Consider the following 27,737-nt stretch of genomic DNA (forward strand, 5'->3'; position numbering starts at 1 on the left):
CCTGCGGGGGAGAACTGCGGATGATGAAAATGTCCAGATTTGGATAAGTTGGCTCCTTTGGCCTGAGGTCCCAAGGCGACCACAGGCAGAGAATCCTCTTTTTACTTGGAGGCTGTTGATTAGTTGGTCCTTATCTGGGAGCAATGAAACTCATGTGCCAGCGATTTAGCGTATCTAACCCGTATCTGGGAAAGACTGAATTTTATGATTGACGATAATCACTGGGCATACACTAAATGAGCATTTAATACCCTGGTAGATTTTCTAGACCAGGTCACTCAGTTTCTAGCAAGCTCAGAGAGTGAGGGACTGCCATAATAATATATGGGGTGGTTCATTAGATTCTCTTTCCATTGACCTAACAAGGCGCTCGAATCCATTGGTATCTAGCACGATCCTAACTCCATAAGCATCCCACGCTTAAACCCTACGCTCCAAATACTAATAAATATATGTACCTAACAGAAAATTATATATGAATCCTCAATCCCATCAACCCATCGAACACAGGCCCAAATCCTTCAACAGATCCTCCGCCAAGATATCAACCCCTCCCGTCCCCTCGTCCTCGATACCAAACGCCAGAAAGAGCACATCATCACTATACCCATGATACCTCAACTCGCGACTCTTCCAACTAAGAGAAGTAACATAAAACATCTCCGTTTGATCCCACTCCTGCAATCCCTGTACCTCCTCGCCCTCCATAGTCTGCGGTCTTCTCCCCTGTCCCGGACCCCCTCGTCCACGAATCCAAATCGGCCTCGTCGATATGCCATAGATATCAAACGGCGCTGTGCGCCTAAACAGCATCACATACGGCTCATACACCGAATGGAAAGAATAAAAACTCTTATGCTGAAAGATCGTCAAGATAAACGTATTCGAATCATCCGGTACACACGACTGATCATAACGCTTACACAGCGTGATAGCTAGCGAATTCGTCGCTTGATGGATACTCTGCTGTCCATCCGTCGCGACGAGAGGCATGTGCTTCGCCATACAGGCTTCATCATTCGATGCCGTTAGTGTCGCGAGATCAGGTCCAGCAGATCCATCGAATTCTAATTTCGCGAATGCCCGTCGAGGTGCGATGTCGTAGTGAACATATATCTGATTCTGCTCGTCCCAGAAAACGAACCAGTTCTTCTCGACGGGTCCGTACGCGCCACCACCGTCTCCATCTCTAGGACGTTGGAGTTCTGTTCCAATGCGGAATTCGTTATTTGGGATGAAGTCGAATCCCCAATCTACCAGAATTCGCAGATCCTGAATCCACTGTCCAAAACAGGTATATTTCGAATTGGACCCATAGATCGTATAGGGGGCATTGGGGCCGAAGAAGACGCGCGCATCATGCGGACCGATACTCAGCGTGAGGGCTGCTAGTTGTCCGAGACAACGCTCTGTCTCGCCTGGGCTGTTTGTCGCTGCGATGGGGAGGATGAGTGGTGGGTTAATGCAGCGGAGGATGCCGTCTTCTTCCTCCTGTACAAATATAGCATCACAGACTAACTCGACATTAAAAACAGAGTTCGGACGAGATGGCACGCGTTGCGCGACCACGATCCATGTATCGTTCAGTGATGGATGCGGGATGATACTTGGGTTGATCGCCTTGAAGTGCGGGCCGAAGTCGATGGTGAAGTATTTTCCCGTCCGGGTTGAGATGGAGAAGACTTCGTTATGGGTGGATGGAGGTGTAGAAATAGGGCCATGTTGTGATTGATATTCAGAATTCTGTTTGCTGGATGGAGGACCATCGAACGTCTGTCCTAGCCATACTCTCCCTCCATTTTTCTCATATCCATCATCACCGCTCCTAACGTTACTCCGGGTTCGCGCCAAAAACCATCTATCATAAAACCCGAGAGTTAAGATAATGAGAAAAAGAAATGCTCCGATCAAGACCACAAGACGTCTTTCGCGGACCAACATGGTCTGTCTAGGAGAGGAGTGGTCTGCAGAGCCAGAAAGTCAAGTCGTGGTCATCAGGAACGTGGACGGATCGGTGGCGTTGATAGAAAATAAAGTGAACAGTGCAATACTACATGGAACAAAGAGACTACAATTACTGTCATGTGATGGAATCAGGGTAGCATTTTACGGTATTTTCTGGCTTAGATTAAGTATTACTTGGCTCGGAATTCGATCTTCTTCTGACTGTACTAAAGAGACCTGCAATTGCCGAGGGGATGTCAGTGCGGGGAAACGGCCTTCCACATCTTTTGCTCCTTTATAGACGATTCGTCAGGGCTGAAATGCGGATTTTTGGATGTTCTCTCGTGTGGACCTATTTTAATCAGGTCTGTTACATACACTTGAAGCTGGGTACGTGCCGCGTAGCAATCTACGCAACGTTTCTGTGGATACTCTACTCTACCCACTAAAGGACAGATTATAAATGCAGTAATAAATATTGATAAGCCCTTCTAAAACGCCTTTTTACCTCCTTCGTCGTGCTCTTTGCGTCAAAAAGGGTCCAAAAGTGTCATTCACCCAGCCCATAAGGGCCAACAGAATGCAACCGAAGACCATGTATATCATACTATAATGGATTCTCAGACTACTCTATGATTTAGCAGATTCCTGCGGCAGCATTGCCCGATACAGCCACTGCGAGAATCGGACGCTAGGCTCATCGAACAGTTTCGTCGCTATCTCCGCAAGCCATAGAGTGAGCGGCAGAAGAATCAGATGCGGTAAGAGGAAACTCAACTCCAGACCGAGGGGACCGGTCTTTGGGAGCTCGAACCGATTCACCCATCCCTTTGGAAGGCTGATCGCATGAGACTCCCTGGTCCACCCGGTAGCAGCATAGAGTCTGTCACCGAGAATCCAGAGAACAGGACCATGAACTAAGTAGAGAGAGAATGAGATGCGCCCCAGATACTGGTTGAATCGCAGCTCGAAGAAGCTCTTCAGCCACGGAATATGGCGGATCGAGGCCACGAGGAAGATAGCCGCCCAGAACAGATAGAACCATTTATAGTCGAAGACGGCCTGTGGCTTCAGGAAAGAGAGATAGTACCAACCCGGAGAAGCTCTCAGAGCAGACAGATCGGACGAGTGCGCCGGAACTCCTCCAAGGTAGACACTAATTGCAAAGAGAGTGTAAAAGATTTGTTCTTTGCAAGACTCCAGTCTCAAGAAGAAACGAGGCAGGTCATCATTGGCGGCAAGCAGGTCGAGGTCAGAGAGAAGCATACCCGCAACAAACATGCCACAGAACCAGCCATCGGCAATGTAGAGGAAGTAGACTATCAGTGCGACCTGGCATAGCAATCGCGCGTTCCTCCTTAACCTCGAAAACGCCAGGAGTGAGGTATAGATAACGATAGAGCCTCTGAACTCGACCGGAATTGACCATGAATGGAAGTTGTATGAGAACCAGGGCTCACCACCTGTGCGGAAGACGAAGGTGAAGTTCTTGAACTCCACGTACCAATTCCATACCTCTTCGCCATAGGTTGCTCGAGGCTCTGGCACCGCCCAGATCCCAAATGCGTGCCATATGCTGATGTAGACAAAGGTCGTACAGATCACCGGGATATGAAGGCGAAGCCAACGACGAAATAACGCAGATGCCAGATTATCGCTCAACTTGCGATAGTCCCCCGCGTTGATTAGCATCCACGGCTTCGCCGAGAGCACGTATCCAGACAGTACGAAAAAGACGCTGACAGCAAGGTGTCCGCCATTGAAGAAAGTTCGCACTCCTGGGAGAGTCGCGAAATAATATTGCTTTTCGTAGCCGAACGCGTTCTCGAAGATCTTCTCTCCAGCATCATGCGCCCATAGCTCATGATGTTGCCAATAGACCAGGAAGGCTGCAAATCCTCGCAGACCATCAAGATATCCTGTTCGTCCCAGCTGTCTGCTGCGACCCGCAGATTTTGTCCAGAAGGCTGGTCGGATCAGATCAAGACCCCATGAAGTTGCGCGCACGTAAACACGGGGCTTCCAATCCGCCTTCGCCTCCTCCCAGTTCCCCTTCTCCAACAAGCCGTTAGTAGTCATTGACGGATGGCTTTATTCTGCGATCCGATAAGGCTTTTCCAAGATACCTTCGGTTAAGGCTATCCCTTCTCAGAGTTGTCCCGCTGCTATAGAAACGATCACATTTAAGACAGAAATCGAAGTGAGAATAGGCCGATGGGTCTCGACGCAAGCAGCTCCAGGGAGCTCCACGAGAATTGACAAGAGCCGATCTCAATGATCAGCCCAGTCTGCACCCCTCTGATCAGCGGAAATGTCGTTGCTGTACATGTACCGAGTCCAACGATCCCACTCTAGGATCTAAGACCGGCTTTCCTCGGAAAAGAGATGAGGCGACACGCTACATAGTTTCTGGGACATCTGGAACAGAAATAGCCCCTCATCACATGTGGTTCGCGGTGCATCTTCTCCTGTTATCTATCCAAAACCATAAGAACTTTTTCACTGCTGCCGAGGCTTGAGTTTACCCCGCTGTCAACCCCCAGTCTATACCCCAGGTTTAAAACGGGGTTTAGTCTGATTAGGCTCAAATAAGCTTCATCGAACCGCCAATTGACTTTGCGTCTTTTAGTTCTAGGGGCCAGAACGGTCACATTCGGCTTCGGAATTGCTGCAGTAGCTAAACATCACCAGTCAGCGCAGAGGAAAAGCGAAGAGGGTAGCACTGGCATCCTACGCCACGTCTGTTTCCCTTCACCCAGGAACGAGTGCGCTCCTCTAGAATGCTAGACAGCCTTCCATCCTACAGCTAGACTGCGTTGGCGTCGGTCATGTTTCCAATTCAGTATGGAAGGGCTCCCGGCTGCTCACAATTCGTACCACACGATGCGCCTCTAATGTCACAGGCCCACTCGAGATTATGAGATGAGGTTCACTTTCCCAAGCACTCCTAGACCCTACTTTATGGATTCCGTTGTGAATTGATTCCAAATTTCCGCAGCTGGGTGTGACCGGGTTGAAGCTTTCGTTCACAAAGAAATGCCTCGAGATGTATTTTCGTCTCAAGGCATCTACCGGGCGCATGTTCACAGAAAAATTCACCGCCGATACAAGGATGCAGGCGAATACTTCGAGGTACAATGGCTACCTGCCCAAGCAGATTCGGAGAATCTTCCCCGCCTGCTTGGCCTGCCTCTTCATTGTCTTATACCTCTCTATCGTGGGACCCTTTGGCGAGTTCGACAGCGAAAGACCCTTTAGGTCTGTTGCAGCCACAGGAAGATTCCCTCAGAAGATATGGCAGACGTGGAAGGTCGATTCGCTGAACTTCGAAGATCGCGACCTAGCGCTTGCCCGGAGTTGGACGTCCAAAAACCCGGAGCATAGATATGAGGTCCTGACGGACCAGAACGATCTCTATTATGTCGAGACGCATTTCGGACCGGAGGGTCTGAATCGACCCGACATAGTATATGTATACCGATCGCTAACTGCGAAGATCGTCAAAGCGGACTTCTTACGGTATCTAGTCATGTACATGGAAGGAGGAGTCTATGCCGACATTGACGTCGAAGCACTGCGTCCCATCGATCGATTCATCCCGGAACGATACAAAGAGGCAGATATCGACATGGTCATCGGAGTAGAGGTTGATGAACCCGAGTTCAAGGATCACCCAATTCTGGGCAGCAAGTCGCGCTGCTTCTGTCAGTGGACTCTAATGTGCAAGCCCCGGCTGCCGGTCATGTTGAGACTGATCGAGAACATCATGGCCTGGCTCCATGACGTCTCTAGACGTCAGGGAGTGCCTATTTCAGAAATCAAATTGGATTTCGATGAGGTGATTAGCGGTACAGGGCCTTCTGCTTTCACCGATGCTGTTCTGGCCGAGATGAGTGAACGGACCGGCCAGGCAATCATCTGGGATACCTTCCACAACATGCATGAATCTAAACTGGTAGGGGGGGTCTTAGTCCTCACTGTTGAAGCATTTGCGGCCGGTCAAGGCCACTCGGACTCGGGAAATCACAATGCCCGCAACGCTCTTGTGAAGCATCACTACCACGCTTCATTATGGCCTTCCAACCACCCCCGATATAACCATCCGATGTACGGTGAGGTCGAAAGATGCAACTGGAATCCGGCTTGTGTGAAGGAATGGGACGATAACACAGCGGCCTTTGACGCTCTGCCGCCAGAGGAACAAGAGAAACAGATCGCCATCAAGCATGCACTGGAAGCTGCAGCGCAGGCCAACCAGCAGGCCGCAGAAGCTCAATCACATCCACAATAACGAGACTTTGCAAGAGCAGATGGGACCCTATAATGATGGTGAAATGCGCGAAACAGGACCTTATCGATACTTTCCTTTCAGAATTAGACCTGGACTGTCCATTGAGGCGATCACACGAGTTCAATATAGGAAGTCAATACAGGAAAGGAGTTAAAAGGTTGTTATAGGAAGAATGCCACATGGTAATTGCTGGCAGGTATGCTTGTACCCAAGGTTGCACATATATATAGTTCGAGTTTCAAATCGGTGATGGTTAACGGGGTAATGTGTGAGCGTTTATATTAACAAACTGAGTTTCTCGACATGTCTGTGGGCGATAATATGATGCTGTTAAATTCTCTCATCTCCTTGGGAGGGGCTCATAGTTATCTCGTTGCTGTAATTGCGTGCGGTAATTTATGCTCTGTTCCGGTCAATACCTTAGAAGTCATTATCGGTAGACTGCGGGAACCATGAAACTCTCTAGTGTAGCTGGGATAGATATTGCCCATAAACAAGGCGTAGAGCTTTGAGGTTGGATGCTGATGACCTGTGAAGCTGCAGCTTTCTCTCTTTTAGGGTATACTGCATCACGTGAGAGAGGTTTCTAGGGCAGAAAATGCACGTGGCAGATCCGGGGTTTAGGCGGCGACGTCACCGGCGCAGCAAGCATCGTGAGATGCCTGAGACCAACGCGTTGCTTTTCTCCATCCACGTCCTGCGCTGAGGTGATATCTCTAGTTGAATGATCTCCTTGTTTTAAGTAGCTGGCCTGCTTAGACACCGATTAACTACAACTCAAAGATGGCCTCCTCGTCGAAACCATCGAATTCCTTGCTGTAGTATGTCCATCCTGCTTATATCCCCGTCTCGTAACCCGACATTAAGCTGACAAACTATCAAAAGCTCTTGCGTAGCACATAGGACAACTATCTTAGCAGAGCATTCCGCTCCTGGAAGCTCATCCACCGCGGCTTCCTCCCTCGCATCAATCATCCTACCCAAGATCTCTCATGACAAGCCGCAAAAGCTCACCTATACTCATGACCGCCTTTTCGTGCACTACGTCGCCGACTGTCCTTCAGGGACCAGTGAAGATGGAGGGCAGCAGCAGGAGATCTCATCTTACGCGCCTCTGAGCTACCTTGTTGTCGCAACGGCGGAGCAGGGTCGACGCATTCCGTTTGCTTTTCTTCTCGAGTTGAAACGCAAGTTCCTCTCCGCGTATCCACCATCTGCCACCGACTTTTCCACCCTCCCAGCGTACGGATGTGCCTCTTTCAATGCTGAACTTCGATCTCTCCTCCAAACATACAACACCGCTCCACCATCAGACTCGCTCGCCTCTGCCCGGCGCGAGATTGACAATGTCCGCGACATCATGACCGCAAACATCGAACAGGTGCTAGAGCGTGGCGAGCGAATCGACCTGCTCGTGGACAAAACAGATCGATTGGGCGGTAGTGCGCGCGACTTCCGCATGCGCAGTCGCGGCCTGCGAAGACGGATGTGGTGGAAGAATGCGAAACTGATGGTCCTTCTCGTCGTTGTAGTGATATTCCTGGTCTATCTTTTTGTCGGCATGGGATGCGGATTGCCGGCATGGGGCAAATGCACTGGTCATTAAGCTTGATCCTCCTCAGCATATCTTGAAAAAAAGAAAAGCCAAACACACGCCTCGAAGCCAGGCTGGCTCATGTTGGCACTTATACCCCTTAAGGAGTAGCCAGGTCATATACCCCCGCCGCATCGACTGACATCTCTCTATTCACCCGCGCTTGAGCACAGTCTACCTGGTTTTATCTTATTCCTGTACACGACATGCACGTTCTCGAGACCTTTAGCATGCGGTACGATATTGTCTCTATGCGAACCATGTACCATTGTATAGTTTCGGGAAACCCGGCGTCTTTCTTGCTTCCATGTATCGATCGACTAATGCGACTGAGCAATGTATACCTTAGCATCGAATTAAATTGAGCAAACCAGTATTCTGTTTCAAATACCAAAGTGTGTCTGAATTCCTTACTTGAATTAGTATCTGGTATCTCCTACGTGACTGTCTTTGGACTTGGCACAAATACCTAGATATAGAGATAGAAACTTTATCTCTCACAATGTAGACATATACCTATACGATACCTATTTACTTTTCTACTGGATGGTGTAACCGGCCGCTCCACGACACCCACTCAACAGCATTGACGGTGAAAGAGCTCTTGTCTCCCGGAGAGCGAGCGCTGAAGTGGTGGTCCACCGTCGAGTTTATCGACACAATCCTGTAGTAATAGAAGTGGCCGTTGAGAGACCACTCAACGTGACGGAGTTTGACCATGTCCGCGCTATCGAGTAATGGGTAAGAGACGAATTCGAGCAGGCCTTTTGGCTGAGGGAATCGCTTGATGTGCCATATTACGATTCTCAAGAAGTCTGCCATGTAGACACTCGAGTTGCTGTCCTACGCTGGCACGTACAAAAGACAGTCAAAAATTCATTGAAAACAAAATATCCATTCTAGATATGTCTTACGAGACTAACTTCCTACTGAGTTGAAGAATGTCTCTCACCATCAAACCCACGCCCTCATTGAAAATCTCGGGGTAAGTCTGCAGATGAGATCTTCGAACCGAGAACCGTCTTTGACAGTCTCTTGAGTTCGAGATTGGGGTTCTTCTGCGCCAGCCGTATACCACTTCAACCATTGATGTAACCATTCTCAGAAGAGAACGGGGTTGATGCGGAGATAATACTGGCGCATCTGCTGGTTTTGGTTTGGTATCCACCCAGATAGGTTCGAGTGAGGACGGTCCCAAATTGTGCTTCCAGGGATGGAGTGCAACGGAAATCCGGGCAAACGACTACGAGGCAGACGGGCGCATGTGGGAGGTGTGACACGCGAGACAGCAGATCCGAGGGGTTGTGTTGGAGTCGTAGGGTTGAGGGTAACGTGCACTTGGGGCCAAAGAAAACTCTGCTGCTCGAGGCCAAAGGGTGGGAAACTGGGCGAGACATGGCATCCGCAATCCGAGTCCTGCGTATGGTTAATAGCGTAACGTCGGAAGACATCATGGCAAGACTTGAACATCAGGAAAGTTTGAGCTCTTTTGAGATTTAGCTGTAGCTCTGACGGGCGGTACCTATGCATTAAGGCGGAAAAGATGACGCCGATAACAAAACGATCGCCAACAACCAACCAGCCTGAGCCCGCTTTTCCCGTCCATCACACCAGGGGCTCGTCCTGAAACGAAACGCCGCCTGGATGCAGGCTTCTTCTCATTTTTATGGTTCCCACAAGACTCCATCCATGAGTGCCATTGCAACATCAAAGGAAAACAATCATATCCACACGTTTAAGCAGAAGCCTTGGCCTTGGCTCTCGCCTCACGACCCTTGCCGATGCGCTCGAGGATGCTCTCACGGTCCTTGTCGAGCTTCAGCTTGCTGATGACGACCTTGGAGGGGTGGATGCCGATGGGGACGCTCTGGCCGTTGGACTTCTCGCGGACGACACGCTCAACGTGGACGACGTATTTGAGACGGTAGACGCTGGTGATCTTGCCCTCACGGCCCTTGTTGGAGCCACGGACGATGGTGACCTCGTCGTCCTTGCGGATGGGCAGAGCGCGGACCTGGCACACACATGTCAGATTCAGATCTCCAAATCACAATTTTGTTCTTGTTTCCACGGTCCAACTCTGGGCGCTTTGTCGATACATCGATAGAGAAAGTGCCGTGTGGGAAAGGCGATAATGGGTGGAATAGCGTACATTGTACTTCTCACGGAGTTCCTTGCTGAGAGGAGCGCTCATGATGACACGGCGCTCGCTGGAAGGAGCACTGAAGTGCGCCTTGCGCGACTTCCGCCGCGAGTGGGCGATTCCTAACCGTTCAAAACTCATCAGTATCTTCGCAATCGTTGGGTCGTTTTCAATAGTAGTTTAGATTCGAGATCGACGTTCGTAGCTGCAACAAGGGGAGAGCGAGACAGAGACAGGAACTGAAGACACACCTCGTTCGATGATAGTCATCTTTGCAGAGCCTGGTTGTCGATGTGCAAAGGGGCTCTGGGAAAGGGTCGTGGTGCACGTTGTCGTCGTGGTCGTCGGAGGACTCTTTTCGCGGAGCTCGAAATGTCGAGCCGAAAATGTGCGTCAGGCCGAGTGTGCGTCACATGACCGTCCCGCTTAGCCTAGGGTTGGCGGCTCTGCCGTGATTGGCCCGTTCTCCGCGCGTTCCATCTTGCTCGCGCGCGCTATGGGCTATCAACCTTAGCTATCTCGTGAATCTCTACGGAGTCCCGTATTAATCACCATTCTGCGCCTCGAGGATTCAGGGTGACGACCGTGTCAGCGTCACGACACGCTTAGTGTCCTCAGCGCAGCTACTTCCACGACCTAGAGTCGCTATCGCGCAGTCAAGAGGCACTATGATCGTCGCGCCATCAGCTCCTGGCAATCAGATTACTTTGTCGCATCGGTTGCCCAGGCAGAACACCGCGGTAGGCTAAACTGATGTGCTTTGTATAGCTGCTATTTGTTGTTCTCGTTCTAACGATAAATAGTCAAAGTGACCTCAGATCATGTCTTATCCGGGATTGCCTAATTATCCTTCATATCAGTATGCTTCTGGCGTCAACGAGCAAGACACTACACCCCAGTATCTCCCCGGGGCACCCCCTTCGAGTTTACAATCTTCCGCACGAGGCTACAACACATCCGTATATGATTGGCAGGGACAGACGTCGCAGGAAGCGTCTGTGAAGGATACCCGTCAGATGGGGAATAGATGGGCGTATGCTGGCGATCAAAACGCATATCCATCCACCAGCTCACAGCAGCGGCTTTCTGGAAACAACGCTCAGGCGATTAACCCCGTTTCGTACAATAATCCAACTGCGGCTCTACGACAGTCCCAACGCGCTCTCGATACGCCTGCGTTGCACAGCTTGGCGTATGCCTCTGGACTTGAGTCTGAACTTCTGAACAGGCAGACGCAAGGCTCCAGCCCTGCTAAGACAGTGGACACCGCGCGCCCAAGGGTGTCTCGACCTGGTCAGACTTTGAACTCGTTGAATTCGTCCGCGGCAGCACGACCTTATGCTCCTGTGACACATTTTCCCCCATCTGGGCACTCTCAGTCATCCCCGCAATTCTCGGCCGCTTTACCATCCAGGTCACCTTCGCACTCTTATTCGCCTGCCAGCCAAATCGCTCCAAATCCTACTACTTATTCGCAGAGTGTTTATGACTCAGGATCAAAGAGTTCGACGCCAAATCCACCACGAGCCAATCCAAGTCCCGTACCTGGGACAACTGCATCTTACTCCTCTCGGCCAGCATGGACTCAAGCAAAGCATACCAACTCCAGGGAAGGATTAAGCTCTTCCCAGCGTCAGGATACTTATCTACCGCGGACCCCTTCTCTTGCGTCTACGTCTTACGGCATGAGAAAGGATCTCCCGCCTACCACCACTGCCGAAGACTATACTTCCAATAACGCGACTTATGATGCGACTGGCAGGCAGTCCGAACAAGGGAATAGCCTAGTATCTACTCTGCCGCAGGCGTCTGCGAGTACTGTACAACATCATACACAGGATACAATGAAATATCCGTCTATCCCCGTGGAGAGTTTATACACCACCACCGATTCAAGCCATTCGTTGTCGGAGGAGGCATGGGGCAACGATCGATTTCCCGGCCAACAATCTCCGTCAGGCGCAATGCCCAGCTATATCGACCCGACTCAAGTGTTTAATCCATATCGTCAAGAGTATGAGCAGATGCAAGCATTGCGGGCGGAAGAAGAGGCGAAGAGGAAGCAAGATGAGGCCAAGAACACGGCCAAGCAACCAGATACCGCAACACATTCGTCAGCCACATCGGCTGTCGACGCAAAAGGCACTATCTCAGAAGCGTCCGTCAGTGGCCATCAGACTGTTGCATCGGATAATCAGCCAAGTAAAAAGAAGCCGCGGAAGAGGGCGCCTCGCAAGTCCGCCCCTGCCGGATCCGTTTCGACTGTGAAATCTTCGGCGGGACCAAGAGAAGAGAATATCGATCCACAGCTGCGGTCTCAGACTCCGCAAAATAAGACTGGCGATGCCGATGGTGACATGGCAAACGAGATGAAGATGATGATTGAAAAGATGCGACAATGGAGATCAAAAGATCCCACGTTGTTTGCCAAGCTATGGGATGATGTGAGGAAGGTAATATTGTGTATCTGTCCGATCCAGGAAGGATGTCTTACTGATAACGATGCTACCTCTTCTAGGGACAAGGATCAACACCAGACAGTTCTACGGCTCCTGAAGCTCCGCAGCAGACAGCTGAGCCGGCAGCTACACTATCTACAGCGCCGGAACTTTCAGAATCAAACGCGTCTCAATCAGATAAGAAGCGGCTACCATCTCATTACATTGATGGTCTGCCCGATTTAGGAAGATTCCCTGCTCAACGGCGACAGAGACAGTCGAACAAAGTAAACGCAAATGAGACAGCCACGCCCAAACGAAAGCTCGAGGCAAGCAGCCAACAGACAGGACCTAGCGGCCCGCCGTCTGAAGGGCAGATAGCCACAAACTCACTTGGAGCTCAGCTCGTTCAGTCGCAGCAGTCGTCGCAGTCACGGCCTGTTGAGACTCTGGGATCGACTACTGCAGGCTCATCTGCCGCTGAGGTCTCGTCGGCCTCTCAATCAGCGATCTCGTCAGCGCCTCAACCGCCTTCGCAAGAAATTGTATCAGGATCGGCTCAGCAACACGCTCCACAGCCTCAGCAGACCACGACTGGTACCATATGGCCTGAACACACGCGACAGGCGGTAGCCCAGGCACTCGTCCAGTACTTGAATACCATACCTGCCAACAAGGGCAAATGTGCTTCTGCGAAAGAGATGTCTGCGTTGGTAGATAAAAATTCAAGTTATATCGAGCTGTGTGAGCGGATAGAGTCTCGCGGCTTCTCTCTGAACAGAGGGAGCCTAGCAAGATTTCTTCTGAACTCTGTGCCAGGCATCAACGGTTCTGCGTCAGCTACACAGCCCGCAACTGATCCGAATTCACGAGGAACGCTGCTCCCTCCACCACCAACACGATCAGCACCACCGGCTCCAGCACCACCAGCTCCAGCAGCGCCAGCTCCAGTAGCACCGCCAGCTCCAGCAGCACCACCAACTCCAACAGCACCACCAGCTCCAGCAGCACCGCCAGCTGCAGTAGCACCGCCAGCTCCAGCAGCACCACCAACTCAAACAGCACCACCAGCGCCAGCTCCTCCTCCTCCCCGTCCCTCTGCTGCCCCGGTCAGCCAAGCTCCACGCCCATATGTACCACCACCAGCTCCACAGGCGCATACGTTCGTCTGGAACTCAAAGGTACCAACTGTACATGGGCATCCGCCACCGGTAACAGGTCTACATCATCGACCTCCGGCATTGGCGACACCCCCTGTTAATACTAAGAAGTCTAAATCGGTGCCACGTCCCTCAGGTCCTTTGCCTGGACCGAAGGAACAAAAAGCTAGGAAACATCTCTTCTCGGAAATCGTGGATCTCACGTCTCTGAGTGATGAAGATGAGGCTGTGCGCCGCGCAGAAAAGGAACCTCGCCTTGAATCCACTGATCCCTCACTTGGAAGTCAGCCAGACATCACGGTTGCTAAGGCCCAGAACCACCAGCCGTCTGGGAAGTCTGAGGCCTCCCAGCAACTCCATGAAGCACAAGCTCCTGCACAGCAAGGCATTGCTGGGCCGATGGCGGCTCAGAGCGACCTCTCACGATTTGCAATGGCTGGAGATGACGCCACCGAGAGGGAGAGTCTCCGTCGGCGAGCGGACATTGTCAAACCAATCAATAAGATGGAAGCTTTACGGCGCAAATACTACAACCCAAAGACTATCGCAAGGGATGTGTTGATCGCAGCTGGCCGTCATCCGACCGAGCGGCCTCTCAACAGCCACCTGCAGGGCCTCCAGGAGATATTTTCCGCCGTCGATTTCACCTCAGATATGGGAACTTTCCGCTGGGATCTCGTGGATCCTGGTGGACCTCCCGCGCCGGTGGTCGAGCCCGAAGATATCCTCCTCTTGCCGCCAAACTTCCCGCTGGGCGTTCGTTCCAAAGGCGCGGCATCCTCGTCACGTGAGGAGCGCGACGCAGGCTCCGAGGCGCGGCCCGCGTCGCCAGCCAACCTCACCCAATCCACGCACAAGCCGTCGAGCCTATCTTTCTCGCAATCAATTAACGACTCGTCCCCTGCCCTACCAAAACCAGACAAGGGAAACGCGATGGTTACTCCAGTGCCCCGACGTCGCGGTCGTCCGCCCGGGTCGAAGAACAAAAATCCCACCAAGGCTGCAATGAGAGGCGCGAAGGTCGAGGTCGCCGTTCCTGTCCAATCGTCACCTCCCCGTTACAGCATCTACCGATGTGAATGGGAGAATTGTGATGCGGAGTTGCACGATTTAAAGACTTTTGAGCGCCACCTTCGGAAAGTCCATGCCCCCAGCACCCTCACCTGTGCATGGTTGAACTGTCCTGCGGGAAAAACCGCGTTCAAAACCAACGAGGACCTGTGTCAGCATCTCAAGCAGACACATGTAGCTTCCCTGGCATGGCAGCTGGGTGACGGTCCCTTGGTGGGCCGAACTGGTGAGAAAGCCGGACACTCACAGCGTTCTGTTGTTGAGATCTCATGTTAAACAATGTCTGGTAACAATTCGTCTCTGTTTAGTTCCTGTACAGGATTTTTTGCACGGGCCTCAGGGCTCGTCAATTACCCCAGAAGCTCCGACTGTACAGAAGAAAAGGGAAACGGGCGCAATCGTCTTTCCAACGGGGTTCACGCCAATTCGTGCTTTCAACCAGGTTCGTGGGAATGCCTCTGTACAGGAGAAGGCGCGCGAAGCATTCAGAGCTGTGGAACAACGCATGGTTCGCATCGGGTTTGCACTGGAGCCCTCTGGCTGCGAGCTAGCTAGCCCGCACCGACTCTTCGCCGTCAGCAACGATGAAGAACATGTTCAGTTGAAGCCACCCGGCAGACGGGTGACCTATCAGTCTTCGGTTTTTTAATCTCATACCCAGGCAGACCTTACAGTTTTGGCGTTTATATTTCACGGGAATTCATTCAGCTGTGAAATATACCACCGTCGGATTCTTTTCTCTAAGCGTTGTTGTGGGGCCGTCGTGTGCCAATTTCGATCAGGATACGATGTGTATTTCCTCTAGTTCCATGTCTCTTTCTACCTGCGCAGCGAAGCGTTTTAGATCCAATTCGCACTGGGATGACCAGGGATTCAAGTTGTGCATTTTTAGCAAGCACGTGGCGTCTGCGGTGAATGTTGTCTAAGGATCGTTTGCTTTGTGACATTTACATATACCTTGATAGTTAATGCCTGGTCTTTTCGAGAACATAGCATAATGCAAATGAAGCAAGAATAGCTTCGATAGCTCCCATGGAACAAATAACCGTATGTATGCCCAGAAATCGTAGTCGGGGAAGATCGTAAACCTCAAGGTGTGATACTCTCTTCATCATATATCTATCGTACACGAGCCAATCCGTCGAGCAGCCAGGTCCAGCATGTTACTCTCCCTTAATTCCTCTCTCATTATGAACCCCATCCTTATGTCTTCTCGATCTCACCCTACAACACCCGTATTCCCTGCCATAGCTTGACTTCCTACCACGGTCACAGTATCCTTCTTCGAGCCAGTGACGGATGACGTGGCAGATGTGGACGGAACAGAACGCTTCTCTCCCTGCTCAGAAGACTCCTTGTTTCGCGCATTGACCTCGAGGAAGTGGTAGAGGACGACAAGGAGCATGGCAGCCGAGCCAAGGAAGATAGCCAGGCGGTAGAGTTCGTCGTCAGTAATCATGGTGGTTGGTTGTAGTATGTTCCCTTGAAGTTGGGATAGTAGTAGGAAGCGGAGTACGGAAGGTGGAAGGTGGAAGGTCTGATGGATCGATGGATCGATCGATGGGTCGCTCAATCGATCGACGGGGGCTGAGAAGCGGTCGAAGTTCAAGACTCGAGTAATAATTGGGGTGTTTCGATAGCTTCCAGGAAACTGGGCGGAGGTGTTATCCACGGATGTTATGTCGAATAATGCACGGAGGACGGAATGAGGACAGATAGTAGATATGATGTAGTGTGGAGGGACAGTAATCGGTTTGGACGATCTGATCTGTCTGTCCAATGTGGCGAGATTATTATTGACTGCTCTGAAGAGCTAAGTATCTTGTGTGTCGATCCGCTCGTATTATTATTGTTGTTGTTGTCGGCGTTATGCAGTTAGTCCTATAGATACACGAGTGATGGTCTCTCCTCTAGCTTCCCGAAGTTGACATTTGGTCGGCGCGTCGTCTTCCGTAGTCTAGACAGTCCAAGCTCCCTCTCTCTCTCTCTCTCTCACTCGTTCTCTCTCGCTCGCTCGCACCGCCACCATCGACACCAAACCACGAGGCGCCCCGCCTCTCGCATCTATCGTGAGTGTTATTTGCTGCTAGCAAAGGCGATCGGACCAAAGTTCTGGGAGACTACGCTGAAAACCGCCAAGGGCCGGATACATTGTCAAACTAAATATCTGATTCGACCATGGCTTCTACCCTACACTGGCCGTTGAACTCTGGAGCCGTTCTAGTGAGGCGAACCGCACCCAAGAGCAGACATTGCGGTGCCGTCTCGAGGCACGGGGTTGGAGAGATCATCGTCTTCCAGAATGTCTTGGCCCAGAATGAGCTGATTATTCATGACCGTTGTTAGCTAACTAATCACCAAGACCTCAGGCTCCGGATTATTATTATTGACGTCCCTGCAACAGACTTCTCTTCTTTTGCAGTTGCAATTTCCATCGCCGTCTCCCGCGGTTCAGCTGGCTGTGCCTCGGATCATCCTCTCTACGCATCATCCAACTGCCCTCATCATCCCCCATCAATCGAACATTCAGGGAGAGGTCTCGACTCATGATGGGTGATCCAGCCTCCATGTCTGTCAGGCCCAGCGGTGGCCCCAAGCCATCCGGGCCGTCGCTCCTGGCCTGCCTCAGCTGTCGCCAGAAGCATCTCAAGTGCGATGGAAAGATGCCCATCTGTGGCCGCTGTACGACATCGGGGTCGGAATGTCAGTATACCCCTTCTCGTCGAGGGTACAAGGGACCGTCCAAGAGGCGTCGCGCAAACCCGTCATCGCCAGACCAGACTTCCGCAGATGCACCCTTTGATCCCGTCATGGATATTCCACACGATTATGGCTTCCAGTCAGGATACGGATTCCCATTGCCCACCACTCTGCCCTCATCCGGATCGGAGAGTGCCGGAAATAATTTCCAGATGGTCCCTCAGCCGACAATGCAGCCCCCCGCGACAGTCACCACCACTCCGCTAACACCAGACTCTATCGCATCGCTTAGCGGGGATGGATATCTCGTCGATCTCTTCTATACATACTTCCAACCCGCCCATCCCATCCTTCCCCCGCTCCGTCTGCTGTACCGCTATTCCCCGCCTCCGTACCTCGAGCAGGTCCTCAAGTTCATCGGAGCGCATTATACCCCAGCTGCATCCAGTGAAGTCTACCGGTCCAACGTTGTTTCCAATGTCGTCGACCAGGGCGATACGATTGAGAAGGTCCAAGCCTTGATCCTGCTCACAGTCGTCCTGCATTCCCGGAACGAGCGGGCGGAAGCAGGAGAATGTCTGGCCAAGGCCGTTGATCTGGCCTTCCGGCTGGGATTGAATCGCAAGGATTTTGCAGAGACCATGAGTGGAGGCGATCCTGTCCGCGAGGAGAGTCTGCGGCGGACCTGGTGGGAACTCTTCTTTATTGAAGGCATGCTGACCGCTCTGGGAGTGCGGCAAAGCTTCACGATGAGTATGGTGCCTTTGGAGGTGCCATTGCCGTGCGAAGAGCAGATCTACCGAGACGGATTGTGCCCCCCTTCTCCGCCTACCGTTTCTCAATTTGACGATCGCGTATTCGTCGACGAGGAGGTCGACTTCTCCTCGTTTGCCTACCGGATTGAGGCAATCCGGATCTTAGGACGCGTTGTAGCCATCCAGGAGCTCACCGAAGGCCAGCAGGACCAGGTGGAGGCCGTTGATGCGCGAATCGCCAGCTGGTATCACAATCTGCCCGAGTCGAAAACAGAACTCATGCGCCCTGATGGCGGCGTGGATGAAATGATGTTCCAGGCACGCATGGTCGTCAACGGCGCCGCCATCTTCCTGCACTTCCCCCGTTCTGATCTGCTCTCTTCACCTGCTGTGGCGGCGTCAGTCATCTGTGGTCATTCGGGAACCGTCCTGGTGCCAATTTTTTCACACCACACACATGCCATGAAAGCGATCAAGTCCGCCAGTGAGATCTCTAACTTGGCTGCCACACGATTGCCTGTAATCAGGCACACCCCCTTCTTTATATGTGCCCTGGTCCTCAGCTCTATTGTCCAGCTCGCAGGCTATTCCGTGAAGGCGGGACAAATGCCTGATCCTCGCCGCGACCGGTTGACTCTGACCATTGGGGTCTTCAAGTCCCTTGGTCGCACCTGGGCCATCTCGCAGACTATCATGCGGCAGATCAAGGTTGTTGCGAGAGACGTTCTGGATATTGGTCTGCGGCCGGCGGCTGAGCAACATGAGCTTGATTTCACCGCATTCCTCGAAGGAAGCCAGTTCTGGCTGCAGGATGCACCCGCCAGTTGATTCTGCAGTGCATCCCGGTGAAGGCCGCGAGCTGTGCTGCCGTGCGATCGATAGAGCGGCCCAATATCACCTCTGTTGGCACTTTGGAGCTATTTTGTCTGACCCGTGGATCGATGATTGACCGTCTCTGGTGCCGTGCGGAGACGGGACTGTAATCTTCAGCTGGCTCTCAACAGCAGTTCCCACGACAAAGGATGATCCTTGCTTTTTAGACCCAGAGGTATTCCCTGAGGTCTTTCAAGCAGTCACTTCCTCGAGTCGATGTCGAACCTTCCGACGTAACCAGCTTACTTCCTTCACAGCCCATCACTTCGCCACGGGCAGATCTGCAACATGGATGCTTGAATCTCTGCAAGCCTGTCTCACGCTGTGGCCTTATGTCCTGGATATGGCCGCTAAGCGGACCAGCAAGCAACTTGGACTCATATCCCAATGGTTATCCTGGTTCCGAGCACACATCCAAGGTTGAGCGGGGCGGTAGCACTGAAAGGGAGGCGAGCCTAAGTCTCTGCGCACTTCACGTGGTTGAGTCTCTAGTTTCGGTTGATTTAACGAGCAGAGGCTTGATGTGTCTCAAATGCCTGTAACCCGGGCGAAGATATGTGTCGCCCAGTATCCGTGGCCCCTATGGCGCAGATTTCGTTGCGTCTGTGGAGTTGGTTGTTCTTCGTAATAGAATCAGATTTTCAGCTTCGACATTCAACTGCTGGTCTGAATATCCGTGCTTCAGGTATCTCGTAGGCTCCTCTCAGGAAGCATTAACGGTAGACTGTAGCTTTCACACTGATGACTGTCCCAATGTCGCTTGTTCAAGAAAATGAGCAAGCCTTCCTTTTCTGCTGTGTATCGGCCATGACCGCGGTGAGGGGTTCTGAACGTCGAATGGACCCGTTGTCGACAAGTTACGGTGTAGGTTCGAAAGCCATCGTAGTAAACAGGAAGGCAACAACCGCAGAGAGGACTCTATTCAGGATCATTCGATCCAAGCACCGAATCAGTAACACAACCAACGCAAGCACTTGCCCGAGGAGACAGAAAGGACTGAGCCAACAACATCATCTTCCCAGCGGAACTCAAACCAGCCTCACGTAATATGACAACGTACCACAACCCAGCCCAGGATGATGTCGTGAAGTGAAATAAAGCGGTGAATCTCCCAGGAAAGTCGAAAACTTCCATTTCTCCACGGTTATTTGGCAAAGTAAAACGTCTTGTCTCATCACACGGCACATTAACCGGCCTGTGCGCGGTAGATCAGTGTGTACAGAGACTGAGAAGAGAAAGTTGTAAAAGCAAGAAGCAAAAAAAACCCCCCAACATACAGTCAACAATCTAAATCCAAGACGAACGGGGTATGCTCGTCGGGGAAGTTGAAGCCAGGAACATGAAATACAAATCGACTAAATAAGTAAGCTTCTAAGAACCGCTCGCCGTTTACTTAGGGGACCATGTGGACCATACGAAACCGCAAAGAAAAGCAAAAAAAGTCACCGAAGGAGAGCGTATTGGCTAGATTTCAAAGGATTTGTTTTCTCCACCCCCGTAATCTAGTCTTGGAATAATTCGGAATAGTTATCTAAGTTGTTCTTTGTTGGGGAACTCGGAGACTTTCTTTGGTATCTGGTGTTACATAATCGTTGTTGTTGTTGTTGTTGTTGTTGTTGTTGTTAACACTATCGGGGACCATGAGAGGTTTGATTAATGGTTCTTTTTTTTTTGGTCTTCTCTGAAGATGGATGATCTGGGAATTTGAAATAACTACCCTAGGGTCACTATGGGTATTATCTAACATATCTCTTAACTTACCCTCCGTATCTTTCTGATCACTAATGAGAGATGTATATATAACTTAAAACAGCGCCTAATCAACTAGTACCAAAAACCACAGAACAGACTATTCTGACAACACCAAAAAAAAGATCAAGAAAGAATCCCTGTCAAAATAGCCATTCGCGGGAGTCTAGAACTGAAGGAATGTGTAAATGGTCCCCGAGTGGTTTTCCTCCGGAGCAGACTCGCTTCTCGGGGACCATTTGTTTTATCTCGTTATCGATTCTTCGTCGGCGATGCCGTATGGGCATACATACGTGCACGCATGCATGTATGCCTAACCATAGTGATGTGGCTGCTGGGGATTATGTGCATGTATAGTTGTGATATCATGGGGAAAAGTGCATTGAGTTACTGCGTGGTTTGGGAGAGAATATATCAAGAATCAGCATGCCAAAGATCAGGACTACTACCAGACGAATACGTCCAAGACTCTCAGTAACTACGTTCATCTCGCTCGTGATTGAGCTTCTACATTAGTTTCATAGAACAGCTTGTCGCTTCTGCTCCACACTTTGTTGGAATAAACCACATGAATCACCCCCGAAGGATTATAATCATATTGCCCGGACTACTTGGCCATGCCATTGGTTAATGCTTCTATTTGTAGAGGTAGCCCCGAGATATTTCGTGTCTAGATTGATATTCAGCAGATGGGCTATGCTATGCATTGCTTGGTATCGCTTCCATGGAGGCCAGAAAAGACAAAGATAGGAAAACCAGACGAAATCTATATGGCTTAAAAGGAGTGGGTATCTCGATGATGCTTGGTTTTTCTTTAATGGTCCCGCCAAAAAAACAAGAAGAAAAAGGTTGAAATCCAAATCAGCCCCCGAACCGCCTTTGCTGTGATATGAACCCATGTGCCTGATGATACGTTCACGAAAAACGAAAAAAAGAAAAGATTGAAACAGAAGCAGACTCGAGCTGCTGCGTAAGTGATCCCATCGTTGTTCACTTGGTTGCTGCAGTATTCTCGCCATCTTGACGTTCATCGCGACGATCTTCGCCTTGCATTTCCCGCAATGCGATGGCCCTCCTCGCGACCACATCTTCCCGACGAACCACGTTCCGCAATGCTTCACTGGCTTGGATAAGTCCGTCAATGCTGATGGCATGGTTGGTCATCTGGTGGTTGATGTACGTGTATAGTGCCGCAGGAGTCGAACATGTCGTCAAGAGCTGCTGCTCGTTGAGCTTGAGCAATGCTAGCGCGACTTGGAAGAGGAACGTGCTGCCACCGCCACTCCCGGCCATTGCTTCTTCCTCTGCCGTGAGAGGCGTTTTTGCACCAGTAGACGTGCCATCACGGCCGTTACCGGAAGTTGCACCGTTGACAGTACTCGTAACGTTCAGGCAAAGCACGACATCCCAGACACGGTACAAAGCTTCCGCTGAAAGGCAATCCGTGAAGACAGAGAGGAACCATTGGAATGTGAGAGCTTCAATCTCGACCCCCAGGTCGTCCAGATGCGTAGACAGCTTGGGCAGGACCTCTGCGATGTACTGCCGTAGGACCTGTTGATCCGCCCGCGACGCGAGTAGCCCGTGATCGTAGTAATGCTGCGGCAGTATATTCTCAATCATTGAAGCCAGGATCCAAAAAGCATCTTCAGCCGTAGGCATAACCAAAAGTAGAGACGCGGCAATCAAGTTCATGCCTTGACAGTAGCCTACTTCTGAATTGCGACGTGAATATGCCAGCAGGACTTCCTTCAACTTCGCCACACCCGGGCCTCTGCGGAAAAAGACGTTGTCGGTCAAAGTTCGATGGATGTCCATCTCAATCTGAGCAACTACAGACGGGTCGGAATCTCCGCAGCCGACGCCCTTGACGAGTTCTTCATAGTAGCCAGGAACACGCATAGCGGACGCGCCGCTACACTCCGACCACACTTTCGCGCGAAGCGCCACGGGGATACCACCCAGGACCAACGATCTGAATTCACGCCACTTTGCCCGGCCAACTTTGCCCTTGTTTCCCAGCCCTGAAATGCCCACTAGCTCACCATCTGCCAGTGCTGCTTCAGGCATATGCAATGACATACTGCCACGGTCAGAAGCGCCTGCTGCTGCTGCCGCTTCCCCTTCCCGTCTGCGCTCGGCACGGACTTTGCGCAGGAATTCGTTCCACTTCGCCGTACGTTCACGCTGCAGGGAATCGTGAAGGTCAGTGAGTTGCTCGAGAAGCAATTTGACCGGTTCCGGTTCGTTGACCGTGACTCTAGCCGTCACAGCCGGTGTGTCGTTGCCGGAACGACCAGCAAATTCGGGGCTGTCAGCTACGACGGTTGATGTGGTTGCAGATGGCTGAGAACTCGAGTTCACTGCGACGGCGCCACCTTTATCCACAGCGACAGAATGGCCGCGTTGCTTTGTTTCGCTGGGCATGGTGAGTGAGATGATAGGTCCCGCGGATGGGGTATGAGAAAGTAGCTCTGTCGGCTTAGTCGCAATGCGCAGATAATCCTGCCATCTCTTCGTGCTCGAGGCCTCTTCGGGGTCCTCCGCTGTCATGTGCGGCAGCTGAGCTCCTCCTGCCATTTCCAAAGGCGTCTGCGAGTCATCGTCATCATCGTCGTTGTTCTCTGACCGATCGCTGCGGAAACTGCTGATGGTCTCCGCCATACTAACTCGGCTAGAGTCGTTTCTCACGATGGCGGCTTCCCTTTGTCTCTTTTTCCGTCTCTGGTCGTATATGAATCCGAATCTGTCCGTAAGCAGGTCTCCGGCTTGATAGTTATTGTAGGTATAGTTGAGAGTCGGAGGTCGAGACTCCAGTGGTAGAATAGCATCCATTTCCACGGGTCCGAGATTGGTAGCATGTCTGACAGAGTCCTCTGCGATCGTGCCTTGGGAGATGCTTCCTGCCGCCTGTCTTCGTCCCGCCGAAGGGTTCACTTTAACAGTGCCTCCTGAGCCATTCCCGCTGTTATGGATGCCGGTATTGCTGTTAATGCGTTTCAAGGAGGCCACCGCTGATATGGCTCCCTTGGAACCTGCGGAGAATGTGGACGAAGTGGTTCTATTCCTGTCTTGACCGGATGTATTTTTCGTTCGAGCCGTATCCGTACCATTGTTGTCCTTATTGGCCTGAGAGTTTCCAGCAAAGAGCTTCACCGTCCAAGCGGTCAACGACCTCGAGGACTTTCGCGAGTTGATGCTGACATCGTCGCCATTACTGATCCGCGAAGGAAGCTTTCCATTAGCTGCCGAAGTCGTCCCTGCTCGGCCCCCTGGAGGTTGGAACAGCTGTTCATCGAGTGCTTTTCGGCGTGCAGATGAGCGGCTTGGGATCCGCGGATGATCCTCTTCGGCTTCGCCGACGTCACTCATCACACTGCTCGCTCTGCTTGTTTTCCGACTCGCTGTTGTGCTGCCAAAGATGTAATCCTGCCAACCGCGGACAGATCCTTTGTGATTTACCGAATCAATGCTCGAGGTACCAGACCTGGCATCTGTGTCGTTCCGTTGTGCTTTAATCGTCGCCTGGACATGGCCATCATCGTGCCCATTAGCGTCGCCCACTTCGTCGAGCATGGCCTGGCTCATAAGACCATCAAGGCCAGAAGATGCATCACGGCTCTGCACATCACTATCCACCTCCCGCTTTTGACCCTCAGCCGGATTTTCCAGCGCATACAGGCGACGTTCAATGTCTTGGTGAGAGACGGAAACTTCCCTGAGCATACGTTTCAGCTCTCGCTCCCGGGCATCAGCGCGCTGGCGGAGCTTCGAGATTTCCGCATCGCGTAGTGCTAGATCTCGGGCAAACTGTCTCACTAGCTTCACAGCTCCTGTCCGCGCGATTAGTCTCTCGATGTGTGCATCATCGGCAAGATGTAGTGCTCCTGGGACGTCTGGGACTGTCACGGAATCGTCAAATAAGGCAGTTCGACCGGATACTTCAGGCAGGGACGTAGTCAGGCGCGCCAGCGTAGCTTTGCGCCCGCGATGAATATCGTATGCTGCGTCTCCACCGTTCTCTGTAATGACTGCTTTGCTCAAGGATCGGTTGAACGTCGGCTCGCCACGGAAACCCTCGGGTGAGCTATCGGGTGAGAGGGAGGGGAAAGAAGTCAGATCGGTCGTTGTAGTATTGGAGGATGCAGAATTCCTCTTGGTCGGTTTAGATCGAATCGTCCTAGCCCTTTGGCTCCTGCGAGATGACGACGATGCCTGCGATGAGGAGCGGCGCTGCGCATGAACATCGAGCTCCGCCATGTCTCCGTTGGCGGTGTACAGTGCAGACTAACAGCTGAGATGTTATGGGCTTCATGGAAGGCTTCGTAGGGCAAAACAAGAGTCGACAGTTGAGATCGGACCAGACCTGAGTAGAAGGGAGCAATGCTTTTAAAGGTTGACTGCTCTATTGGGGATAGCACGAGCGTTAAGGGTCCAGCCGCTTTGGGTGTCGTCCTTGCTTTGCCTGGAATGGTTGGATGTCGAACTTGGAGGCGCTAAAAGGACGGCAACGACCAGAATCTCCCCGACAAACCAAAAAAGGGGATGGGCGAGGAAGAAGCAAGGTCAACGAAAAGAAAGACGGCGACAAGGCATGGAATGTGACGAAGTTCATCGCGACGAGGGATGTTTGATGCGCTGGCTGCCCGTGACGTGGGGTCACGTGTGCTGACATAAACACTGCTGCTCAGCCTCGGTTCTCCGCAATTGATCGCGATTAACGATGGGGGACTTTGGGGGAGGATGCTGGGTAGAAGCTGACTTCTGTTCATAATTTCAGATATTAAGCAGCAGCAGTCTGTCTACTTGTTCTATTACCTGTCATTATCAATTTTCCAGTATCCCGTTAATTGACATTCACAGTCTTTCACTGTGCTCAACTACGTTGTTTACTTCTGGCCTTGGTGATAGTCAGCATGACCGCCGTAGCTAAGCGACGTCTTCAGGCGCTCAGCCAGCAGTTAGTTGAGGGTATCCCTGATGAAGGCACATTTGAGGATATTCCAAGAATTCGCCACGTGGCTGGTGACTCTGTTGGACCGTAAGCACCCTGCTGATGGATGTAAAAAGGGCCCCAATGGATGTACCAGCTTACTAGATCGCAGGAGGCTGAAGGACAAGGTGGTTATCGTGACTGGTAAGCTTGTGCTTCAATTCTCCGCCAGGTTACGGATAGATATCAACTCGAGATAGCTGTTGACTCAACGAGGTTCCCAGAATAAGTGCTGATGCTTGTCTCTCAGGAGTTAACTCCCCCATTGGTATTGGCCGTGCGAGCGCGCATCAGTTCGCCCATAATGGTGCAAAGGCCGTTTACATCTGCGATTACGACGCTTCCCACTTGGACACGCACAAGAGGGAAATCGAATCACTGTATCCAGGTGTTGACGTCCACGTGCGGCAGTTCGACGCTGGCGATGAAGCCTCGGTGAAGGCCGCTGTCGACGAGGCGATCGCACAATATGGCCGGTTGGACGTCATGTTCGCCAACGCAGGTATCGTTGGTCAGCCAAAGGTCTTCACGGAGATTACGGGAGATGAATTTTTGGATACGCTCAGGACGAATACGGTAGGGTGCGTATAGTTTCCCGACTCCTATCTTGATTAGAATTTCTTCACATTTCGTTATGTCGAAGGATTGCCTGGCAATGCTCTTTTTTTTCCCTCGCAATTTCAATGTGGAGTGATCGCTGAACCCTTTTTAAGTGTATTCTTGGCCGCCAAATATGCCGCCAAAGCCATGCAAATCACTTCTTCGTCGAAGCCTTATCCGTCCGGTTCAATTGTCGCGACATCTTCAGTAGCCGGTCTTCGTTCCAATGCGGGCTCCACGGATTATTCCGCATCCAAGGCTGCTGTTGTTTCCATTGCGCAGACATGTGCGTACCAACTGACTGGCACCGGTGTTCGTATCAACGCCATCTGTCCCGGAGTCATCGAAACGGGAATGACGAAGGCCATGTATGATGCTGCGCGAGCCAAAGGAACCCAACGCAAGATTGGCCAGCTGAACCCGCTACAACGAGGAGCAGTGGCAGATGAAGTGGCCCGCGTGGCCCTGTTCCTCGCCAGCGACGAAAGCAGCTATGTAAACGGACAGGCATGGGCAGTCTGTGGTGGTCTAAGTGCGGGACATCCGATGGTCCCAGGCAAGTTGGCATGACGTGCCTCACCAGAATTCATAGTTTGTATATCTCGAGAAAATAAACACAGGATTAGCAATTCGCTTTACGATGCATCAAGGAAAACATTACACCGAGGGAACCGATCTCTCACACCTTTTTCAGCGCAATTGAAAATTCGTTTATCCAATTCCTCCATCATAATAATACGACGAAGGTATCTGAGGAAACTGCTATACTCATCAGATGTTATGTGGCGTCTGAGGGTTCCACGAAACCACACTCTCGTTCCCCGGTACGGCCGTTTAAGTACCATGGTTTTCGAAGAAGCCATACCTCACTTACATGGACATTGACCTTCTACATCTTCTGCCTAATAGTTATAGTACCAGGATAGCTTGAAACAACCAGACTTACGCTTCTTCCAGAAAAATAGTGATACTATTTCTGTTGAAACATCCATGGACTGTTTACACGACAATTATGGGACATCAGCTCTATCCAGATTTAGTCAAGTCCCTATGCCTATCAAGGAGGTATAAATACACCCTTTCCACTAACCTGGATAGCTTTGGATTCTTGTCTAATACATCACGATTCCATCAAACGCAAAACCAGCTTACCGAATCAAAACACAACAAAGTCGCTAAATCATCAATCAAATCATCATGTCATCAATCAATATCTACATTATTCTATCGATTCTCTCACTTTTCCAAACTGCTCTTTCTTTCCCTGCTCCAACGCGCGTTTCTATAACCCACGATGTTGTCAGTCACGTCCCCAACGGTAGTTTCCCCACTACCTCACTTTCAATCCTACACGGAACGGAACATGTCAATCTACCCAGCGTCGAAATTGATGACAAAAGCACTGAGCATCAAGATGGTAAGTCGA

General features: G+C 51.3%; 10 protein-coding genes across 10 annotated transcripts; 5 read left to right on the plus strand and 5 right to left on the minus strand.

The window, feature by feature from the left end:
• Nucleotides 1-451: 451 nt before the first annotated feature.
• C8Q69DRAFT_188586 (hypothetical protein) lies at nt 452-2,037 on the minus strand. Its single transcript, XM_028625953.1, has one exon. The coding sequence runs from the start codon at nt 1,939-1,941 to the stop codon at nt 493-495; it is 1,449 nt and encodes a 482-aa protein (XP_028481048.1). The 5' UTR covers nt 1,942-2,037; the 3' UTR covers nt 452-492.
• A 446-nt stretch (nt 2,038-2,483) lies between these two features.
• On the minus strand, nt 2,484-4,478 carry C8Q69DRAFT_188582 (acyltransferase family-domain-containing protein). Its single transcript, XM_028625952.1, has one exon. It carries the CDS (start codon nt 4,021-4,023, stop codon nt 2,575-2,577), a length of 1,449 nt encoding a protein of 482 aa, XP_028481049.1. The 5' UTR covers nt 4,024-4,478; the 3' UTR covers nt 2,484-2,574.
• Nucleotides 4,479-5,056: 578 nt separating this feature from the next.
• Nucleotides 5,057-6,235, plus strand: C8Q69DRAFT_409792 (glycosyl transferase; the record flags this gene model as incomplete). Its single annotated transcript, XM_028628261.1, has 1 exon — nt 5,057-6,235. The coding sequence occupies one exon, from the start codon at nt 5,057-5,059 to the stop codon at nt 6,233-6,235; it is 1,179 nt and encodes a 392-aa protein (XP_028481050.1).
• A 661-nt stretch (nt 6,236-6,896) lies between these two features.
• C8Q69DRAFT_483004 (synaptobrevin-domain-containing protein) lies at nt 6,897-8,225 on the plus strand. Its single transcript, XM_028631693.1, has 2 exons — nt 6,897-7,056; nt 7,121-8,225. The coding sequence occupies exons 1-2, from the start codon at nt 7,019-7,021 to the stop codon at nt 7,839-7,841; spliced, it is 759 nt and encodes a 252-aa protein (XP_028481051.1). The 5' UTR covers nt 6,897-7,018; the 3' UTR covers nt 7,842-8,225.
• Nucleotides 8,226-9,564: 1,339 nt separating this feature from the next.
• Nucleotides 9,565-10,242, minus strand: C8Q69DRAFT_489149 (60S ribosomal protein L26; the record flags this gene model as incomplete). Its single annotated transcript, XM_028632097.1, has 3 exons — nt 9,565-9,843; nt 9,982-10,094; nt 10,224-10,242. The coding sequence occupies 3 exons, from the start codon at nt 10,240-10,242 to the stop codon at nt 9,565-9,567; spliced, it is 411 nt and encodes a 136-aa protein (XP_028481052.1).
• Nucleotides 10,243-10,498: 256 nt separating this feature from the next.
• On the plus strand, nt 10,499-15,336 carry C8Q69DRAFT_188656 (hypothetical protein). Its single transcript, XM_028625954.1, has 4 exons — nt 10,499-10,712; nt 10,776-12,425; nt 12,491-14,867; nt 14,950-15,336. Exons 2-4 carry the CDS (start codon nt 10,794-10,796, stop codon nt 15,288-15,290), a joined length of 4,350 nt encoding a protein of 1,449 aa, XP_028481053.1. The 5' UTR covers nt 10,499-10,712; nt 10,776-10,793; the 3' UTR covers nt 15,291-15,336.
• A 524-nt stretch (nt 15,337-15,860) lies between these two features.
• On the minus strand, nt 15,861-16,100 carry C8Q69DRAFT_409798 (Oligosaccaryltransferase-domain-containing protein; the record flags this gene model as incomplete). Its single annotated transcript, XM_028628263.1, has 1 exon — nt 15,861-16,100. The coding sequence occupies one exon, from the start codon at nt 16,098-16,100 to the stop codon at nt 15,861-15,863; it is 240 nt and encodes a 79-aa protein (XP_028481054.1).
• Nucleotides 16,101-17,208: 1,108 nt separating this feature from the next.
• C8Q69DRAFT_511038 (putative C6 transcription factor) lies at nt 17,209-18,924 on the plus strand (the record flags this gene model as incomplete). Its single annotated transcript, XM_028633239.1, has 1 exon — nt 17,209-18,924. One exon carries the CDS (start codon nt 17,209-17,211, stop codon nt 18,922-18,924), a length of 1,716 nt encoding a protein of 571 aa, XP_028481055.1.
• Nucleotides 18,925-21,296: 2,372 nt separating this feature from the next.
• C8Q69DRAFT_483015 (hypothetical protein) lies at nt 21,297-25,306 on the minus strand. Its single transcript, XM_028631694.1, has one exon. It carries the CDS (start codon nt 24,976-24,978, stop codon nt 21,709-21,711), a length of 3,270 nt encoding a protein of 1,089 aa, XP_028481056.1. The 5' UTR covers nt 24,979-25,306; the 3' UTR covers nt 21,297-21,708.
• A 208-nt stretch (nt 25,307-25,514) lies between these two features.
• On the plus strand, nt 25,515-27,154 carry C8Q69DRAFT_188737 (3-oxoacyl-reductase). The gene is made up of 4 exons (XM_028625955.1): nt 25,515-25,759; nt 25,824-25,855; nt 25,962-26,292; nt 26,425-27,154. The coding sequence occupies exons 1-4, from the start codon at nt 25,635-25,637 to the stop codon at nt 26,879-26,881; spliced, it is 945 nt and encodes a 314-aa protein (XP_028481057.1). The 5' UTR covers nt 25,515-25,634; the 3' UTR covers nt 26,882-27,154.
• Nucleotides 27,155-27,737: the final 583 nt, after the last annotated feature.

This window comes from Paecilomyces variotii, assembly GCF_004022145.1.
Source record: "Paecilomyces variotii strain CBS 101075 chromosome Unknown C8Q69scaffold_21, whole genome shotgun sequence".
Lineage (NCBI taxonomy): Eukaryota > Fungi > Ascomycota > Eurotiomycetes > Eurotiales > Thermoascaceae > Paecilomyces > Paecilomyces variotii.

Coding starts and splice junctions, on each gene's coding strand:
- C8Q69DRAFT_188656 (XM_028625954.1), top strand. CDS start 10,794: ATGTCTTATCCGGGATTGCCTAATTATCCTTCATATCAGTATGCTTCT. Junction 12,426..12,490: donor TATGGGATGATGTGAGGAAG/GTAATATTGTGT, acceptor TACCTCTTCTAG/GGACAAGGATCAACACCAGA. Junction 14,868..14,949: donor TCCCTTGGTGGGCCGAACTG/GTGAGAAAGCCG, acceptor GTCTCTGTTTAG/TTCCTGTACAGGATTTTTTG.
- C8Q69DRAFT_188586 (XM_028625953.1), bottom strand. CDS start 1,941: ATGTTGGTCCGCGAAAGACGTCTTGTGGTCTTGATCGGAGCATTTCTT.
- C8Q69DRAFT_483015 (XM_028631694.1), bottom strand. CDS start 24,978: ATGGCGGAGCTCGATGTTCATGCGCAGCGCCGCTCCTCATCGCAGGCA.
- C8Q69DRAFT_188582 (XM_028625952.1), bottom strand. CDS start 4,023: ATGACTACTAACGGCTTGTTGGAGAAGGGGAACTGGGAGGAGGCGAAG.
- C8Q69DRAFT_483004 (XM_028631693.1), top strand. CDS start 7,019: ATGGCCTCCTCGTCGAAACCATCGAATTCCTTGCTGTA. Junction 7,057..7,120: donor CCATCGAATTCCTTGCTGTA/GTATGTCCATCC, acceptor AACTATCAAAAG/CTCTTGCGTAGCACATAGGA.
- C8Q69DRAFT_188737 (XM_028625955.1), top strand. CDS start 25,635: ATGACCGCCGTAGCTAAGCGACGTCTTCAGGCGCTCAGCCAGCAGTTA. Junction 25,760..25,823: donor GCTGGTGACTCTGTTGGACC/GTAAGCACCCTG, acceptor ACTAGATCGCAG/GAGGCTGAAGGACAAGGTGG. Junction 26,293..26,424: donor CTCAGGACGAATACGGTAGG/GTGCGTATAGTT, acceptor ACCCTTTTTAAG/TGTATTCTTGGCCGCCAAAT.